Source organism: Halictus rubicundus, chromosome 18, assembly GCF_050948215.1.
Source record: "Halictus rubicundus isolate RS-2024b chromosome 18, iyHalRubi1_principal, whole genome shotgun sequence".
Classification (NCBI taxonomy): domain Eukaryota; kingdom Metazoa; phylum Arthropoda; class Insecta; order Hymenoptera; family Halictidae; genus Halictus; species Halictus rubicundus.
In genome coordinates, this window is record NC_135166.1 from 4,586,303 (window position 1) to 4,607,524 (window position 21,222).

The 21,222-nt window shown below is 43.4% G+C and overlaps 2 protein-coding genes across 7 annotated transcripts in view; both read left to right on the top strand.

The window, feature by feature from the left end:
* Positions 1-21,222, top strand: part of LOC143362762 (uncharacterized) — a 174,187-nt gene that overhangs the window by 117,631 nt on the left and 35,334 nt on the right. The window lies entirely within an intron of this gene.
* Usp (retinoid X receptor ultraspiracle) overlaps positions 1-21,222 on the top strand; it is an 83,059-nt gene that overhangs the window by 31,706 nt on the left and 30,131 nt on the right. For 4 of the 6 annotated variants that reach the window (XM_076803169.1, XM_076803171.1, XM_076803173.1 and 1 more), the window contains exon 2: positions 3,009-3,351. The exons of 1 other annotated variant lie outside the window; for it this stretch is intronic. In XM_076803169.1, coding sequence (XP_076659284.1) covers positions 3,267-3,351 — 85 coding nt within the window. In that variant the 5' untranslated portion in view covers positions 3,009-3,266. The remainder of the gene's footprint in view (positions 1-3,008; positions 3,352-21,222) is intronic. One more of the 6 variants, XM_076803170.1, reaches the window with a different exon arrangement.

Consider the following 21,222-nt stretch of genomic DNA (forward strand, 5'->3'; position numbering starts at 1 on the left):
ATTGCTATTTTTCGGAGGTATAGTCTCTACTCGATAAATGTCCGAAATGTCTAGCCTATAATTGTCACAGAACTATCCCCACTGCCGCGGGGTATATAGCTAGAACGTCGCTGTCCTTTTCTACAGTGGATCAAGGAATAGTATCTTCTATCCGATAATTGTCCGTGGCCAGACCCACACTTTGGACAAGAATCGAGTAGATACTGTATTCGAACGTCGGTCCCGCGGATTACCGGTTGCAGAACACTGTTCCAGCCGATTAGAAAGCAGATTTTACGTAACGATTTCTCGGGTTTCGCGGCACGGATAAGTGACACACTGTCATTGCCGTGGCCGGCGGCGGCGTTCCGAGCAATCGCCAGGCGGATGCACGCGACGAGACCGCCAGAGAATAGGAGATGCACCGAGGCTGGTACATGCGCACGTGGACATAGTTGCATTTTGCATAATTGCTCGCGTTACGTAAGCATTGTTTCTCCGGCTCGGTTGCGCGTCCAGCCCGGTCCCCTCCCGTTCCGTCGCGTCCCGCCGTCCCTCGGACAAGGCAATCGCATTTTCTACCTACACGCCTGTGGTCAAGGTCGCCGCTCCATAACTACCAATGCAGACATTCCAGTTAACTTGCAGTTTCTTCTCTCACGAGGAAATCGCCGGCGAACCTCTCTCGATTCCTTTCATCGCTGGCTTTTTTCTCGCCGATTCCTATGGAAATCGTCGATGTAGAAACGTCTCGACACACGCGAAAGAGATGCGCACGGTATTCGTGACGAATGTGTCGTCACTAAAGCCGGTCCAAAAACCAAAACTCTTATTACTCTCAATTATTCATTTCTCACGCTCGTAACGTCGTTCTGATTAAAACGACACCAAACACGATACAATTTCAATCGTATTTGCTCGCTTAATTTACGATACAGTAGAACCTCGATTATCCGAACCGACGGTACATCAATTAGCACGAATAAAGTCAAATTATCTCGGGCACGTTTTAGGACAAATGTGTCGCAGTACTTTTTTATTCAGAATATATTACCATTTTATGAAAAGCAAGCGTAAAACCTGAGTCATTCCATTTTGGAAAACGGAACGTAACGCCCGAGTCCACACGAAGAAATGAGTCGGGAGCGTGCAGCGTCATTTCTCCGTGCGAAGCTTCGTTTCTGAATAAATTAGCGTTGGAACTTTGCTCGACCATGATGCACCCGCGCACGCAATAGGCAAAATCGGTTGAATATGCATGGCCAAACTTCCAACTCGATTCTCTCGGAAATGACAGGATCCGCGAAAAAATTTTCCTAATTTGAATTCACCGTCTGCGTGTACGTTTGTTTATGACTGCGTTGTTTGCCACCGTAAAATTAGTAGATGACCCTTTTTGGCAGAAGTTTGTCAACATACACGTCCTACACGATGCATGTCCAAGACACGGGTCTGTATGTGCCAATTATCGTGTAGAATGTTGTACTACCGAGGCCACCGAGCTTTGGGGTCCTTCGCGGGGGTAAACCGGGGTAGTGGGGATGGGTCTGGGACTTTTATCTGCTAGGCATTTCGGACATATATAAAATAAACACTGTATTGAGGAGAGGCGACAGTATATCCACGCCAGATTCTGAGCTACGAATAAATTTCGACCGTCCACTGTTTCTGTGTTATAGCGTTTGCGACAACCTATCCGTGCGGCAACCATGCTCGGCCTCCGCTACGATGTTTTCGAATTTGCATCGATAAAAATTCTCGTCTCGGGTTAGTTTTTACCGATTCCGACGGCCTCGTTTTAGGAAACGTTCTCGTGCCTGTCAGCCGACGAACCTAGAACATCCGTCTTCGTGGTCTGGTCCCGATAACTTGGCGATTCCTATGGGACCAGCGTCGTTCCTCCCACGAATTTTAAGGAGAACTCCCGACAGATAACTCGGGCTTTTCTTCAGCAGCCCCGCAACGCGTAAAAACCGATAAAATATTGCGGCCAGTCACCGCTCGTCGCGAGATTCGTTTGATCTCCCATATAACCGGCTCCGTTTCCCTTTCTTTCGACCCTGTATCCTCGGTTCCTGGACGCGTTTCAATCCCACTCCCTCGGGGATCGGGGATCGGGGATCGTTAACATTCACTTTATCGTGTCTTTGGAACCTTCGTTCCGAATACGATACGCTTAATAATATCTTTTTATAGACCAGAGTGTTCCAGAAAATATCGCGCATCGACCACCTTCAATTAACCCTTAACTGGCCCAATTTATTTCTTCGGATTCTTTTCGAAATGCAATATTCCAGCTAATTTATCATTTAGAAAGAAACAGCACCGCTGTTATTCGAAAAGGATTCTAATTAAACGGGAATTTCACCAAGAAATTACTTTCATATTCAAAAAATGCTTGTAACAATATTAACCCCTAGCTGGCAACGTTGGGTCTCCGGCGACCCGTAACAGTTCAGATTGTTGATTTTCTGTACATTATCTGCGCAATGTTTTCTTCGATACTCTGGCTTTATAGATGGTGGATCGAAAATCGTAGCACAACCGGAAATTATTCTATATGAAACATTTGCACTATAAGATCTCATAATTTTAATGTATAAAGAATATAAGAGCTCATTAATAAATTTGTACATTTGCCAGTACCGTGCCTAGTCGGCGGACTTCAGCTCCGGTCGTTTCGAAAACGAGTCCCCCGATAACAAAATTTTATTGCAAATTTTTTGTTTATATTTTCACGTAGAATCGTCTGCGTAATTGTGCTACAATTTTTCCACCTGGTGCAGAGTGTCCTATTTTAAATTCCCAGGGAAAATATGAAGAATGGGAGAAAATGTTTTAAATAGAAGTGTAGCTTCAGAGGTCATCTCAAGGTCGAACAAATTACAGCTCACCGAACCGTACAACTTCTACCTAAAACAATTTTTCATATCATCCATACATTTTGAGATATTTGACCCGGGAATTGTAAACATGGGACACCTTGTATTATACATTTAAATAAATTGAAGGCTTGTTCGAAATCTTAGAGAATTTGGGAACCGACGAACCGACCAAAGAGAGGCGCAGTGGACGATACCAAAACGGTACCAAAAGGTGTGTAGAAGACACGGGAAACCGACTGGTCGTTCGTTTTCCGTTTTCGAAATGACGCGACGTGAGTGTCGCTCGCGGTCCGATTGAACGTGTGCGTGTGTGTGTGGGTGTGTGTATCCCGTTGGTGAACGGTACGCGCAGCGAGAGGAGTAAAAGTGACGAGCGAACATCGAAAGATCAAGACGACCAGGATGATGAAGAAGGAGAAGCCGATGATGTCGGTTACCGCCATCATCCAGGGAACTCAGGCCCAGCATTGGTCGCGAGGCAATACTTGTATGTATTTCATTTTTACTTACAATCCTTCGATTCGACGTTTATCATCAACTTTGTCAAACAATCGATCAATCTGTGCGATTCATGAAAAGACTGAACTATTACCCTCCCCTAATCATTTGGTACCCATCATTCTATTCGTTTCGACGTGTTAATATGATTTCTTTTTTTGGCGGAAATTACAAGTTCCCCAGATATTCGAAGAGAATTTTCTTACCACAGTACTCTCTCCGTAACTGTCGCGAAGGCCTCTACCGTAACTGTCAATATTTTACCCCCACCGCTGGGGTCCCCCTTGGAACCAATGAAGCGGTACACGCACTGCCGAGAGGCCGAGTACTAACACTAACGCAGCGGAGCAAAAGATTGCAACTTTTCTAATTTCATATTTTTTTTTTTTTATGAAACTTCTACCGTCTCATTCGTCTCTTTTTTCTGACTAGAATGACACCAAACACGATATAGTTGCAATCACAATTACTTGTGTAACAAGCGAAATTAAGAATTCGTGTACCTCTGCCGTAATTGTCCGAAAATTATTGAATCGCTTGTTACACAATTATGATCGTAATTATATCGTGTTTGGTGTCGATTTAATCAGAAAAACGAGACGAACACGTCGATGAAAGTTTCAGTAACGGAAAACCAAAAATATGGAATTTTGATTTTCGAATTTAAAAGTCTGAGCTGGCACGAGTGCTTTAATGTTTGCTCTTTCTCTTTCGATCGCTATCTTTCTCTACGTTCGCCACACCGTGTACATTGAATGTAGCACCTTCTGCTTTTATTTTCGCATTTTTAATCGAAGATTACCGAAGAAAATGAATTGTTCTAAAGAAAACTAAATTATTCATTGGAGTGTAAGTATTCTGTAGACACAGATGTAACATTTTATGGGTATAGACACAGCATTGTGTAGAAGTGCGGAAGATTAATTGATGCGCTGTGTGCGATCGTCAGGCTTGAGGAGACGCAATGCAAATTGGGAAAGTGAAAAATTAATATAAAGAACGTTTCGGAAATGTTTGCACGTCTGTGACAATAGCGCCAGGCAAATTGTGCGCGACGATAATCTTGTCGCTCGACGTGCGTATCCATAATTACGGCGTTCATGAGCGTCCTTGCTGATTAAAATCGATACCGGCCGGGAATTACGTTGTGTACAGCGAATTTCAGCTCGCCGCAAGATACATGAACGAGACCGAAACGTGCGAACAATTAGCATAGCGGTGCTAGACAGTCAATTAGCGGAAATCTCAAGGTTTCCGGCTTATCTATTCACAGTCCTCCGAACTATCTTCGCTGTAATTCCACCGTAATGTGTGGGCGTGCTAATTCGAAACACAACGCCGCTACAGTTTCTTTGCTCGACCCGAGGTAATTAGAGGATCGAGTTTCTGGACGATTTACCTGGACAGACGATTGCCGCGGCACTCATCACCTTTTCTAGGTTTCTGACCCAGAATCGACGTAATTATTCGAGACGCGTCGCACGGTGGCCTGTCTACCAATAATACGACGAGGAAAAAGTCCGAAATCATGACTTGGTTCCAAAATCATGAATCTTCGTTATATCACAAGCTACTCAGTCAAAGAAATGAGAATAATACTCTTTTTCCTCCATGTTTATTTACAATTAATCTTTTTTGCGAAGATTATAAGCAAATGTGGTGTATGCACTATTTTCTTGGCTAGAGCAGCACGCTACGTATCACCATGTATATGTATGTCCCTGGGTGGACCCGTGTTGTGGACATATATCGAGAAAACTCTGTATCTGAATCAGAAAAAAAAAGTCACAAATATGATAGTAAAGGTTTCATAGAAGAGCGATCACAACCAAAAAATTGTCATTACTGGATTAGTATTCTTTCACCGATAGGTGGGAAATCAAGTACAGTGAATTCTCTATATATGTCGCCCAGGCATGGCCGATAAATGTCGCAGAATTATCCCCACTATCGCGGGATATACCCCGTGGGGGATAGTAGGAATAGTAAGAATAGTAGGACCACGTCGACAGCGTTTGCCGCAGTGACTTTGACTAATAAAATATAGGACGAATGTGTTGACACTCCTCGGCGACTTTTCTCGGTCGTCTTTTTCTACTTTCGACGGGGATCAAAATAGTGGTTCTAGCGGTGGAATACTCCTGGAGGATAAACGACATCGAGACCCGTGTTGCTGACATATATCGAGAATTCACTGGTTCTGCCTGTACCCGATACAAGTGACGATTCGGTCCCGAATTTCTCGCATGTATCGATACTTTCGTGAATATTTCGTGAACTGGCGCGTTGGTTTGGAAATCAGGCGCTTTCGATGTGAAACCTGACACAGGAAAACTGTCGCGCGACGTTGTTCCGATGCTCGTAGGGTGAAGGTCGGCTATTGAAACCTGAATGGTGTAATTTGCGGGAGCAGGACGCATGGCGCTTGCGCACACGTTATCAGTCGCGGCTTCAAAAGCGACTGGCTGGGAGAAGGTCACGCCAATGCGCTTTGTTATCTACGCCCGCTACCCGCAATTTACGAGCGTTTTCGAGCGTTATCGCGTGCCCCTATTGCCGAGCAACACGAGGCCCCACGCAAACGCGTTTCCATCGTTCTGTTTCCACCTTCTCTTCTTTTTTACCTGTGTAATTACACTGGCCGGCCGGCTCTCTGTTGGAAATTTCGCGATTATCGGCCTGCGATCTCGCTTCCTTTCCGCGGTTCCCGATTCGGAGACCTTCGACCGAACCCGAACAACTGACGTCTCGAAACGGTTTTTATGTCTTTGTTACACCCCCACTCCCCACCCCCTCTAGGCGAATGCTTGTTCTTATAAAGTATAGGACATTCTTACCAAGTATAGGACGCTTCGTGTAGTCGTACGTTTAAAGGAAAAGCATGGTACATTTTATACGGGTCCGTGTGACCCGACTGACACATACTTCCTCGGCAATGTTTACGTAGACGCCATTTCGTCGACATATGTTCTCACCGATAACCCCTACTAGTCGACATTTTAGTCTCACCGAGGTACAGCTAGTCGCAACATTGAGCGCACACGCATGTTAGAGAAACGTTGATTGAAAGAGCAGAGTAATAACTATTTTTATGATGTATTTTTTTAAACTAAGGAAACATTGAACAAATCTTTTTGAACATACAGGGTGTTAGGAAAAAACCATTCGATATTTACACGGTACGTAGGACACGCTGTACCGGGTGAAATAGCCTTAAACATAGGTCGAAAGGTCAAGGTCGTTTCTGAGATATAAACAGTTTCGTACGTTGTCGTCTAGATTGACTTACCGGCTTCCATCGCATGCGAATCGAAATCAGTATCATAATCGAGCATTGATGACAACCGTCGATGATGGCCAGTAAGTCGTTCTTGATACAGAAATGTTTATGTTACAGAAACGGTTGACCTCTCGACCTATGTTTACTAACGCGTTTTTACTCAGTACAGTGTGCCCTGTTATACATAATTTTTTCATTGAATTTTTAATTCCTTAAACAAGTCCTTGAGAAGGATTCTCATTTGGCGACTGTGGTGGCGTTTCCAATAATTCGGCAGGTGCGCGTTTGGTAACATTAAGGAAAAAATAAAACTAGCTCACTTTTTTGAAACTTGTTCTCATTAATGGGACTTCAACACCACTGTCGCCAGATCAGGGGAATTGACTCGAATCAAGGGGAGTACGGTTACCGTCTCTCTGCCATTAGTCTCGGCGCAGGCGCAGACGAATCGCGAATTAGGTGCGCGCGTCAGGTCACGTGACCGGCCCGTGGCGGAAGGGTGGGGATGGTCGCCGCCGAAAAGTGGGGGAATAACGTGGTAGAAGGGGAAGATTAGAGTGGGGGGACAAGTCTTAATCTGGCGACGATGTTAAACGCTAGCGCAATAAACATAGATATTTAAAATTACTAATTATTGCAATTTCTTCGCTACATATCAACCCCTTAACTTGTACGCTCGAGTTAATTCGAGGGCGCTAAACAGGCCAAACTGTGCACACTCGAGATAATTCGAGCGGCGTTGTATTTTATGCTGCTATAATTTTTCACGCTCGAATATAATCGAGAATTGATATAAATATAAATAAAATAAATTGAGATATTTATCATTTACATGGGATTGTAAGCTATAACACTTATTCATTCAAGAATAAAATATAGCCTTTTTCCATGGAACAAAAGCGCAGTGTATCAAAAATTGATTTTTTTTGGCCGGTTTTTTTTTTCAAAAAAACTGTGCGTTAAGGGGTTAAGAAATGTAGATTCAATACGAGTGTACACTCAATTTGAACCGAACAAACTCGCCATTCGGCAAAAAGCGAATGAGGAATGAACGAACGACGAATAACAAATAAAATTTGATTAAAATAGTGCCTAACTCCGGTCCCCGCCCATGTGCTCGAGCACGTTGCTCGCAAGGATCGCGGCAGACTCCAGAACGTTGAGCGCTGCCTCGGTTAAACCGTACACCAGCACGAACGCAACCTTGGCACCGATGCGAACCAGCCGTGAAGCGCAGCCTCACCGTTGTCGCTCTCATGCTCGCGCACACCTCTGCCCCGCATTAGATTAGGCTTGCGCACCTTCCAGCCGAGCCGCGTGGGTGTCGCTCGGCCACGCTTTTGCGCAACCACGCGTTCCCCGCCGACCAGACGCTCGTTTAATTAGCGATCCCGGCTGCCGTGTTTTCCGGGCACACTGTCGGCCGATCGAACGAGATTAACGACGCCGTTTTAAAAATGAACGAACATCCGTAATCCGCTTGCTAATTTCACCGAACACATCCGCTACGCTCTCTCTAAACGGGGCTGAACCAGTAACAATTCGATTTTGATCTACGATTACGCAGAAACTATCGCAAACAAACACTTACACAGTTTACTGACAGTATCGAGTCGCGGCGGTTTCGCTTCATGACAAGTTTACTCGATATATGTCCCAAATGCCTAAACGTCCCAGAATTGTCCCCACTGCCGCGGGGTATACCTCGTGAAGGCTCCCAAAGCTCGAGCGGCCTCGGCAGCCGAGGACTGTAGCATAATACGGGTAGTACTATATTCTACACGATACTTGTCCCAGCCAGACCCGCGGTTTGGACATGCATCGTGTAGGACATGTTTGTTTACCGAGACGTTTAGAGCTTCGCTGTCCTCTTCCACGTTCGGCCTGAATAGAATAGTGAAAGAATAGCATCTCCTGGCCGATGTATGTCCCTGGCTAGACCCGCGTTTTGGACATATATCGAGTAAAGACTTCAAATCACGATCTGGATTCACTTGTTACATGTGTACACGCGTGAAATAGGAACTTCTGGTTCACAGTTTGCGAGTGAACCGTCGACGGCAGATTTCTAATACAAAAGCCTGTGAATCGGACTCCGCCGTTTCGAAATCGTTCGTGCGCGCGAACTTATCTCGCGCGCGGATCTGAGAGCGTGGCACCGCCGCCGATTTCCTCCGTTCATTCATTCGCATTGAATTCAACGGCGGGACGCGATGAAAGCGAGCTTAGATAATCGAACTGGTACACGCGCGAGCTAACGCGTTTAATGAGTCCCCCGGTGAGCTCGTTGATTAACGCGCGCGCGGATCGTATGCCACGCGACGCGGCGCGACGCGACGCGTCCGTTTAACCGACTCCACGAAATGTAGCACGTATTTTATTCCGACTTCGTGAAAAGTGGATTAACGACTTCGAATGTCGCATTTCCATCGAATCGTTGGGAAACATTCGGTTCAAGGTTACTGGGTTATCCCTCCCACCACGCGCCCAGCTGCCACGCCCATTTCCATCCTCTTTGCCACGCCCTTCGCTCTCGCAGCGTAATTTCCCACATGCAGGATCTATTGCCCTTTTTGCCAGAGCTCGAGAAAATATTATGTTAACCGCGTATGAAATATGCAATATAATTCTAATCGATTCAACAAACATAAACTTCTAAACTTCTGTCTAAACCTATACAGTAAGAGTAGAAAATATGACAATTTTAACACACAAATATTATTAACTTATAGCAGTAAATCTAGTGCTCACGAGTCAGAGTAATTGCAAAATTAATATTTACTATTACACGGTATTTATACGTGCATTCATAACTACTTGTCGCGCACAAACATCCGGTGTCTGGTTAGGAGTGTTTCTGATGTTATTTACAAAGATTATAGTACGCAAGATTAACTAACACTAGGTTTACGGAGCACTAGAAATGACTATTTTACATTACTTTATAAAAATAACATGAATGAATCTATGAAAATTTGTAGCCATTTTTTAAATAATATATACCCAAAGAATCTATTCTAGTATATTCAAGTATATTCTGGTATATTCTAGGGTATTCTGCTATATTCTAGTTTATTCAAGTATGTTCTGATATATTCTAGTGTATTCTGCTATATTCAAGTATATTCTTATATATTCTAGTGTATTCTGCTATATTCAAGTATATTCTTATACATTCTAGTGTATTCTGCTATATTCTAGTATATTCTGGTATATTCTAGGTTATTCTGCTATATTACATTACTGCTATTTTACATTACTTTATAAAAATAAGATGAATGTATCGATCAAAATTTGTAGCCATTTTTTAAATAATGTATACCCAAAGAAATCAATTTGTTAAATAATTGCTCATGCTTGGATTTTTACAATCTCAATATTCGCAATTTAAAAATATTAGAATCCGTCATTTCGACGGGTCCCGTAAATTGAGTGTTAACCAAAAATTTATAGCTAAAAGGGTGGGGGGGGGGGGGTGTAATGTAGAAAACTGAAGAATAAAAATTTCGTAATCGTCGGAATTTAATATTTTATTCAAATTCCACACAATTTATTCGTATGGAATTCGAGAATGTTTCCATAAACATTCCCTTCGAATGACGAACGCGCGCTTGTCGTGACAATGACAAGACAATGATCGGTGCTCCCGATGCAATAGGCTGGCGTCTTTCGTGGACAATGGCGGAGCGAAGCGTTACAGGAAGCGATCGTCGATGTCAGTCACGTTGCCAGGCATCGGCGACGTGGCTACTGACCGATTAGACGTGTCTATTACGTGGACGCATGCATCGGTACACGGAATCGTAGCGGTACGATGATCGCGCCACTCTGACAAGCACGTTTCGATCACGTAGCCGGTGTCCGATGCGGGCCGGGTCCCGAGCCGGCCCGAGACGAGTTTCGCCACGAAAGAACACACGACCTTTGCATTGTCTCGGCGCAACAATCGTCGCCAGAAAGCCCCACACGCCGGCACAGTCTAAACACTTTGTGAACGTTACGTCACCGAACAATTGATGACGGTATTGTGTTCCCTCCACACAGCCAGACAGAAGTTGCCCGAGTGCTATTCGAGTTTCAAGGTCTGTCCCGCGACGAGGCGAGGACCAGGGACATTTTTTCTTCGCCCAAGTTTTTCTTCCCGCTCCCAAAGCTTTCTGTCGCTGAACATAATATCTTTAACCCCTTCAAGGACAACGGCGCGTCTATACTGGGTGGGCCGAATAAAGCGGTAAAAGTTGTTCCCTCGGAATTTCACCTTTAAAGGGGGACTCTCTCGTTTAACAAGTCGAAAATAGGTGACTTGAGATTTTTTTTTATATAAAGTATCTGTATTATCGGAGGAAAACTTGTTGGTACACGAGTAGGCGACCTCAAAATGTATGAAAAAAATTTTTCGTTTCGATTTTTCATTAATTTCGTGACAATTATTACGTTATTGTAAACCTTGTTAACAAAGCCGCCAATATTCGCGTTCTTCTTTTCTAAATTATATTTTTCCGTTTTCCTTGAAATAAAGGGTGTATATATTTTTTGAAAATTTCTCAAAAATACACGGTGGCTTTACGGAAACTTCAAGCAGCGTGGTACGGACACAAAGTTTGTCGTGTGTCCCGGAGATTGATGCATCAGAATCAATTTCGTCCCATTCCCGAAAGGGAAATTCGTGACACGTTGACGAACAATGATCTCCGGTCCCAGGGCAATTGAAATCTTCGTCCTTAACCGTTCCGCAGGCGAAAGGTCGGCCACGGTTCGTGATTAACGACCTTCTTACCTTCGAACGAGCGGACGTCCATCGTTGTTACGCAAGCTCGTTGACGTTCGTTGACTAAGTTTGTTAGCGTCCGCCGGCAAACGAAGAAGGGGGAACGCGAGAAGATGAGAGAAACTGTGCCTCGGGACCGACCTCTGTACCGGTTTTTGCTTTCCGCTTTCATTTGAGTTCGTAAATTCCGAGATAATTCCGAATTCGCTAGTAATTAGCGGTAGTAAAAGTGGAAATTACAGTAGGGGAGCAAGTCTTGATCCGGCGACTATACAAGGAGGACCTGTGTCGCGAGATGAGGGGAGGGAGCACGAATTGAGGGGAAAAAGTTACCCCCTCTCTGCACGACAGTGACGAAACCCGTCACGTGACCGGGCCGTGGCGGAAGCGTGGGGAATAGAGGGGGAATTAGAGTGGGGAGGGGGAAATTTTCTCAAGGTCACTTTGTCCGAGATTTAAAGCTCACCGAAGTCTTTCTAACTCATATTTTCATTACAACCGCCTTATAGCTCATAAGGAAACAAATTCAACAATCTGCGATACGTTGACCTTCATGTGACCTTCAACGAGAAAATCGTGAATATGTCTCCCATTAATTTCTTCAATACTCATTAATTTCATTGGAACAGTTGTGTAATTGTTCCTGATGCTTCGGATCATGTTTTAAGTCGCACAGCCTCGATGCGTTAACATTGAATAAATTAGAGAGAGAGAAAGGAGAAGCAACTTTGTTCTCTCTCGGGAAAGGCGCAGCAGCTCGATCGGGGATCGATCGACGGATCGGTCGCAGATCGCGGACAGGATTGGCGGTCAGAGGAAAGGTCGCTCGCGACGTTTCAGAGGATTCGACGTGTCCGATAAGAGACGACCGGATGTCTGGCCGGGCACGTTGATAAATCGACCGGGGATAAGTGGAGAGACAAACGCGGAGGGGTTCGCGAGAGCGCGGCGTTGACTTTCCACGGTCGTGGTAAAAATAGCAGTGTTTCAAGATGGAGGAGACAGACCGGTGACCGTTTATGAGAAGGAGCCGAATAAATTCCACGCAACGAAATGCCCGGTCAGCTTTGCGCAGATTTACCAGCTCGTGTCGGCCCAGGATTTCCTGCGCGAGGATCAAAACGTGCCTCAAGGATTTGCATTCGGAAACACTTAGGAGAAGATCCGGCGGACTTAAGGCGCGCTCGAGTCCTCCAACGTTAATCCGCAGACGGGGTCCCCAGGGGACGTTGAAGATTTGGCTACTGTTTCGTTCGCTACAGGGTGTCTGCGATTTCTTGGTGAATTGAATCATAACGAATCTGTAAGTCGTCGGTGTAGGATGAACGCTGAAAAGTGACCTTAAATGGGCAATGTCGATTTTGGCAGCTGCACGTCTGTAGGTTTATAAGTCAATTTTGTATTTTGGTACTTCATGGAGGTACAATATTTATTTTGAAATTATTCTAATCTTGGACAATCAGTACCAGTTGTTTTAACTGTAGTCGTCTCCATCTACATCTACAGTTATACACGACTTGCAAATCTTATCGACTTAATCTTGCAAATTTTCAAATTACATTAGCTTGATGAGCGATTAATTTTTACCCTTCATTTCTGACAACCTTTTACGATATATTTCAGAATATTAAAGAGTACTTCGGAAATAGACTCCTCCGATTCCACTTTCTCAAAATTGAATTAATTAATTTTGCAAATTTTCGAATTAATGAACGATTTTCGATTAACGAATTAATTCTGCAAACTTTCGAATTTCATTAGCTTGATAAGCGATTAATTTTTACTGCTTATAACTGGGAATCTTTTGCGATATATTCCTGAATATTACGGAGCGGCCATACTCTTCTCCGATTCCACTTTTTCAAAAATGAATTAATTCTGCAAACTTTCGAATTTCATTAGCTTGATAAGCGATTAATTTTTACTGCTTATAACTGGGAATCTTTTGCGATATATTCCAGAATATTACGGAGCGGCCATACTCTTCTCCGATTCCACTTTTTCAAAAATGAATTAATTCTACAAATTTTCAAATTTCATCAGCTTGATAAGCGATTAATTTCTACTATTTATAACTGGGAATCTTTTGCGATATATTCCAGAATATTACGGAGCGGCCATAGTCTTCCCCGATTCCACATTCTCCAAATTGAACTAATTAATTTTGCACATTGCGAATCTCCGAAGGTTCGACGAAAGCGTAATCTCCGTTTCCCGAGAAACTGTACGAGCGAAACGCGAGGCAGAGCATAAATCCTGATCTTCAACATCATGCCCCATCCCCCGGCGAGGATAAATCGACGCAATATTTCACTTCAACTCGAGTCTTCCTTGAAAATAAATCGCTCGTTAAAATAATGTTAGCTTTCTTCGGACCCGCGGAGGATAAAACATTGTTAACATCGTTTCGTTGAATCCGAATTTAAATATACGGGGTCGTCGAGATCGCACCGGAATAACAGGTGTATTCGATTCTATTGTACGCGAATTAATTAAACTTTCAAGTTGTGCTAATATTTGTCCCAGTTTTTCGAAAAATCGATCACCGTGCAACGCGACGCACAGTGGGCGGGCTATTTGCATCGGAAGGCTGGCCAGAAATATAGAAATATTTTATTACAATGTTTTATTACATGTAATCCTAATAAAATGGATTTTTTAAATAATACAGTGTGTCCCATTTATATCAATGCAGTCGAATATCTCCGAAACGGTTGATACTAAAAACTGTTTCAGACAAAAGAAAAACAGAGGGCACACTTTCCGATGTACATATCTTTTGTCTCCGTGAACGCGTGGAGGTCAGATGAAGGTCAACTTTGTTTTCTTTCTAAATGGAATCGTATATTTTTCACGTATATCATAACTTTAGAAGATATTTTGATTTTAATATTAAGTACTGGAGTTGGTTCTCATTATTCCATGGCACAATCTATCAAATTGTTGACATATGAAATTCTGTTGTTATCGGTTCTGTAGCCATCAGGGAAAATATGCGGCTGTACAATAAATCACGAGGGGCGGGGTTTTAAAAGGGACGGCAGTTTCGCGAGGCGCAAGAAACATATTGTTACGAGACAACCGGAAGCGCAATGACACGAGGGGGCTGGACAAGAGAGAAAAAAAAAACACAGCTGACGTCTCATTAAGTTAAGAAGCGGTTCTCATAGGAATTTTCGTGGATAGCGATCAGAGATGAGTAATCTGTTGATGGGCGTTTAAATGTTGCTCATTAGATCGTTTCCACGGTTTGGCCGAGATTGTGAATATATATTGCTCGCAGATATATCACGGAGCAAGTGGAAGAGCGGCGCAGGTAGAGTGGGACACGGCTCGTTGCACCTGTGACAACGAGGCGTGTGCACGCGGGTTCCAGGAGCGCGTGAGCGTGCACCGGCTCACCTGCTTCGAAACGCGAACCCCTGACCTTCGCCATGGTATTCACGTACAAGGTCAATTCAAGCTCGGCGCACTCTTGTTCCCGCTGGCAGATACGCCGTACGATCCTGGATCGTTCGAGGGGAAACCTAACCTATCGAAAAACAACCGAAACGATCTCCTCTCCGACAGGTGAACAATTAAATCGAGTTGACACGTTACTTAACTCCGGAAGAGTTCGACCTCTTTTTGGAAAGAACGTTGTTCTTTTTCATATTTTTGTTGTTGCTTTTTCAGTAAATTGAAGCCTCGTGTAACTTATCATTGAGGTTACGTTATAGGTTTTTATGTACAGTGTGTCAGACTCAAGACGTATCCAACCATCTATAACACTGTCACCTTCGCGTGACCTTGAGTACAAAAAATTCATAAACTCTCGGCAATTGATGGAAATTTTATGTTAACAAGTACTCAAAATGATGGTCACCGATTTCGATATGAGGTTGATAGGTCCACAATGCTGCCGAAGTAATGCTACAAGCTTAAACGAGACTATGTCTGACCACTGCTTGCCGAATCTACTTAACACTAGAACGACCGAGCAATAAATGCGACTGATGTATATTGCTTTGTAACAGTGACAAGACTGTGCCCATTCAGACTTCATACAACTTTTATCGTAATATGTGCTTCAACGAAGAGGTTCATTAAACAATTTCCGATGAAAACATTCTTACAATTTCGGTAATTGTAAAAGAAAAAATTAGGAACCAGTCATTTTGACTGCTCCTGTCGTTCTAGTGTTAAAATCGTCCGTGTCAAATAAATTACAATGCTCGATGTTTCCTTTTACGCCGAACCTTATTTTTCATTTACTCGGACATAAAACTGATCAACGTGTAAAAATGCGAAAATTGTAATAAAGAGACAAGTTTTTTTTAAAAATCGTATTGGTCACGGTATTGGTTTTAAAACTACGAAGATATCACACACGGAGCTATGGATATTATTCTGACAGGTAGGCAACGAATGGAACAAATGATAGCAATATTTTTGTAGAATTTTCCTACGCTCGAATGTGCCCGGAAAAACGATAGTTCCGAAATGACGTAAAAGGGACGCGGGTATCGGGTGACTCGGATTGCAGTTTCGGATCACGTCCGGTTGCACCTGTAACGCGGCGGATACACGCCCACGGAAGCATCGTGAAATGCCCGCGCACCTAGGTTGAAATCCCGACCCCGTGACCTTCTCCCGGTGACCCAGGTACCAAGCTGCCCTGCACGTGGCCTCCCGTGCTATATAAAGTATGCGCTGCATATAGATCGGTCCGCTCTCTGCGCTCGCAGTAGCGTACTACGCGGCGGGACGCTCCCGGTGCTTCATCGATCCTCTCGGCCATCGGCTTCCTCTTCATTCTCTTGCGCGGCGCTTCTCCGTTTCGGCCCCTTTGATCATTTTGATTCCGTTGTCTCTGCTCTTCGAGCGATCCGTACGCTTTCCTTTCAATGCGCAAACCAAGCTAGAAGTTGGTACTCCTTTCGATGACCTTGAGATACGTTACCAAGGTCGTCATTCCGAACAACTTCTCCCTGAGATAAAGTTATCACGGTTATTATTATGGTAGAACAATCTTTTTCACACCACCCGATCGGATACTGTGCATCGAGCGTCATTCTTTCTGCCATTCGAGTTGCAGATTGCAATGAAATTTGGCACAGGTACAGACCTTTGAAAAATATCGAACGCGCATTTTTGACAGCTGCCCGTTTTCATGTTTACGTTTTTGGGGTGAAAATACCTCCTAAAATGGGGTCTGACTACCTCACTTTCTGAATTATTTTTAAAATTGACGGGGATCTAAAAATATTCAATACAAAAAGTTGCTTGCTTTCTTTACGAGGTAGGACATGAATGGAACGTTTACATATGTGTTTATAAATAGATGCTCGATGCTCAAATAACACATTCTTTGTTCAAATATTTCGAACTAATATACTTCTGGCAAAGTTTCAAATTTTTAGATTGGAACAGCCCCTATAGGGGTAGTTTCATACAGCAGTTTCTTATACTAGAAAATTGAAAAAAGTCCCCAAAACTTTCTTAAACCGTTCTACAGTGCTTACTCTATATATGTCCCAAATGCCTGGCCGATAAAAGTCTCAGAACTATCCCCCCCGCCATGGAGTGTACTCCGTGCTGGGCCATGAGCTTCTAAGGCTTCGCAGTCCTTTTCTACGTCCTCTACGATACATGTCCCTGGCTAGACCCGTGATTTTGACATGTATCGAGTAAACACCGTATTTGTAATTGATAATTTATAATTAACAGAGTCGTGAATTTTCGTCCAGCTCTTTGCGATTATGGCTCGCCGAGCGAAATTCCGAAACTCCGAAAATTGAAATCCGCGCACGTGTCGAGAAGCGGCGCGCGACAAATGATATACAGCAGCTAATAAGAGGTTACGAGGATGAATAACTCGTCGTCGGTGACCGACATTCGGTCTCCAGGACGCTCGAACGTAAGAAACATTTATGCGCGCGGGCCACGGATATTCCAGTGTGTGTGTGTGTGTATGCATGCATGTATTGTGTGTGTAGTCAGAGCGCCGTATTCAGCCGCTCCAGATGCAGGCGGTCGCATTGACTTTCATCGCTGGCCAAACACGGTGCAGACTCCGTTGCTCCTCTCCTCTCCCGTCGATCTCGATCGAAAACATCGTGGATCTATTTCCATAAAGGAAAACGAGACCGCGCCGTGATCTTTTCAAGCTTATTTACACTCGTCCGTCCTGTTACCCTTAAAATATATCTCGAGCGGAAATTAATCGATGATCAATCGGTCGCGACGAGTACGGCGGACTTCCTTGTTTTCTCTGCACATATTAAACATAACAGGACTCGCATCTATGAATGGCTCAAAATAAGACGAGACACCCCTTTCAGCCCTCTAACCCGTTTTTACCGCCATGCTCCTAGAGCGTAAACAATTTGAATCGTTTGACCACTGACGACTAGACATCTCCATTACACGTGTATTTAATTTATGCACGTCATTTCCGAAAGAAATATTCATTCGTTTCGAAAATCGGTGGGATCGGATTGAACTCAAATTTTGCACACAGGATTCTTGGCGACTCGAGACAAATTTTTCTACCATGGTACAGTGATTTCTCTATATATGTCGTCAAGGCTTGGATGATAAATGTCCCGGAATTATCCCCACTACCGCGGGGTATACCCAGCGAGGGGCTCCGAAGCTCGAGAGATGACTCGGATATGTCTCCTGTACGATACAAGACGCTAGCAAGACCCGTGTTGCTGACATATATCGAGAACTCATTGTAGTAGCATATTCGGCAAGCGATGGCGGAAAAAGTCAGACTCGGCAGCAGGATCTACTGAGCCGGGAGCGTTAGCGTTGCATCGCGGTGATGCAGTGAACAAAAGGAGCAGAAATTGATTTATAATAATTATAACTCGCTTTTTCAGCTGTAAATGCACTTGCTGCTTCGAAATATGTGACACTGGGCCATTCGGAGACGAACTGCGCAGCTGACTTGAGGTGTACGAGAATGCCGAAAATTAAGGGATGCTCGGTTAGGTCAAGGAACTGTATAGTTGGTGGTGGATAGTAGGTATACGATAACCTAACGGATGTGCGGGGTCAAGTCAACGATCCTGACTTTCGCTTTCACTTTTTTATCGATAAATTAATCGTACGTTTATTTCACTCGTACGTGACATTTCTTCCTTTTGCTGGGTAAACGGACAGACAATGATTTAACACTAAACGTACCACCGTCGGCCAAAATGACCGTTCCAGATTTTTTATTTTACAATTACTGAAATTGTAAAAGTGCTTTCGTCGGAAATGATTAAATAAATATATTTAGGAGAGAATGTATTACAATACGAACAGCACAAAATCCAAATAAATTCAATCTCGCCATTTTTATAAGACGACATGTATTAGTTGCTTTTAAGGCTCGGTAGGATTAGTGTTAAAACAATTGGGGTCAGATTACACTAGGCAGGTCAGACGCTGAGGGCCTATAAACACTAGATACAAAAACGGGGTAAACAAATTCTGTCGGCAGGGATGACAAGAAGGGATTATACCTTCCTAGTATAATCCGACCCTTACCCGTCGTCCCTGCGTATTAATCTGCAGGAAAACCGAAACATGTGATTGCCATAAATTCTATTCTCACAGCGGTCCCTCGCGTGCCCCTTTTTTCGTCTGACCGTCCCGTCGTTTTTGTAAGCGTGTTACGGTGTACATTTTCGAAATGCGTAATGCCCTTCCTAAACTTTTCGGAAAAGTCTTGCGCGAGGTCAGTGTTGTTCGAATCGCGGTAGAGAGAACATCTCTGAAGACTTATCAATCCGAAACTTGCGTGATAGAAAATGTGAACAGTGATCGCGAGTGTAGAAAAATTTGACAGCATCTGTGTGAAATAAACATACGATTAATTTATCCGTAAAACAGTAAAAAAGTGAAAATCAAGTTCATTGACCTGTGACCGTACGTCCCTCAATTTTCGGTATTGCAATATCTGACGTCAACTATGCAGACATTTCGATTGAGCAAGTGCATTTACGGCTGAGAAAGTAAGTTCTATTTGTTATAAATTAATTTCTATAACTTCTCTTGTTCGCTGTCTCACCACGACTCAACACCATCACTTCCGCTCTGTATATCTTGCCGCCGAGCCGAATTCTCGCCGCCATCGCGCTCCGTAGCGATTGGTCCGTGTTTGTCGTTAATAACTTGTTAACAAAGCCGAGGTGGACATTTTTATAACACCTTATATAATCGTTGGAACGTCAAACGTTTGGAGCGTTAATGGGAGAAACTAAATATTAGAGAGAAAGAAATGCCATGACGACGGAACAACATAATTTGTAATAATGAGGTTTAACGAAGCGATCGTCTTTCTTTGGTATGAAAGCTAACAAATTAACATTTTCTGGTAATAAGCGATTCCATTTTGGAGTAACAATATTTTCTTGAAAAACATCTCCAAGAAGTGTAACTAATGTTGCTGGTATTAAGTATTTTTTCACGCACAATTTTACAAAATAAAATTTGAATAAGTTAATATTGCAACTACAATAGTTTGACCCACATTTTTTAAGTACACACGTACCCAAGGTCTGAATCTGTACTCCGATCAACGATGACGCAGGTTAAAGTGAATATCATCTCTACTCTAATTGTGAGACAATAGTTCATAGTAAACGGAGTCGTCCCACTTTCATAGTAAATCAATATGCACTTTGAGTTATCGACAGGAGGGAGTGTATTGATTAATTCAATAATAATTTACGACGTATAGTATAATTTCTGGTTAAATGGGATGCGAAACGCTACGAAATTGAATTTCTTTTGCGGAGTTGCGTCACCTTCGTGACAAACGGCTGAATTCTTATTTATTATATTATTATTTAGCGCAAAGTATTGAATTCGCGTTTCGCAGACTTGGTTTCAGCGCAACCGTGCGCGTCTCGCGTGCATCTTGGCCCCGTTAATGCCCAGACCTGGGAAAGATAGGAGGAAATCACTTATCTGCGCGTGCAAACGCGCGATATTCTAGCGTTGCGAGGCGAGGGCCACTCCGCGAGCCAACACAATGCGAGCATTGTTCGGAACAATGGAATTTCTGTGGTTTTCGCGCGAAGTTTGTTCAGGTAGATTATTCCTGGCGTCATGCTCGCGATAAATCGTTCGCACCGCTAACGGAAAATAAACCGAATCTTCGATCGATCGCTGATCATCGCAGGATTGTTTCTACTAGTCCCTGCGTTTAATAAACCGCCGTTTAACAACAAACTTACCGCGTTCCCGAGCAACGCAGTTGGTCGTGTGTGTTCTTTTATTCAATTTTTCCGAGTAAAACTGTGCTCTATTTTATTAACGAATATCTGTGACACAGTAGACTCCAATACAGCACGGCCATAAAATTGTTTAAAGAGACTGTATATGTGTCTTCCATAGCAATGCGGGCTTCTTGAACAATCTTTCTGTACATTTATTTTATATTTATTAATATATATTTAATAGTATCTCCTGGCCGATATATGTCCCTGGCTAGAACCGTCTTTTAAAAGAAAGTTTTTTGCATTATAAGAGTGGTTACTGTATTTAGTTAAGTAATGAAATATTTTAAATAATTCGAATCTGAGCGAGAAGCATCGGGCAGCACACAATTGAACTAATTCTACGAATCGAGTATGAATTCTACGAACAGGCTCGTTCGCTGAAATCATTCGCGGAATTTAATTCCCTTGGATTTCTTTTACCATAAATTCGTCCGCAGAAATTAGCACGAACTTCCGCAGTCTATAAATCGTACAGATGCGCGCCGCGCAAACTTCCTGCGAATCGTTGATAGAAATTATTTCGAGAGCCGGGGTGATACGTATCTCCCG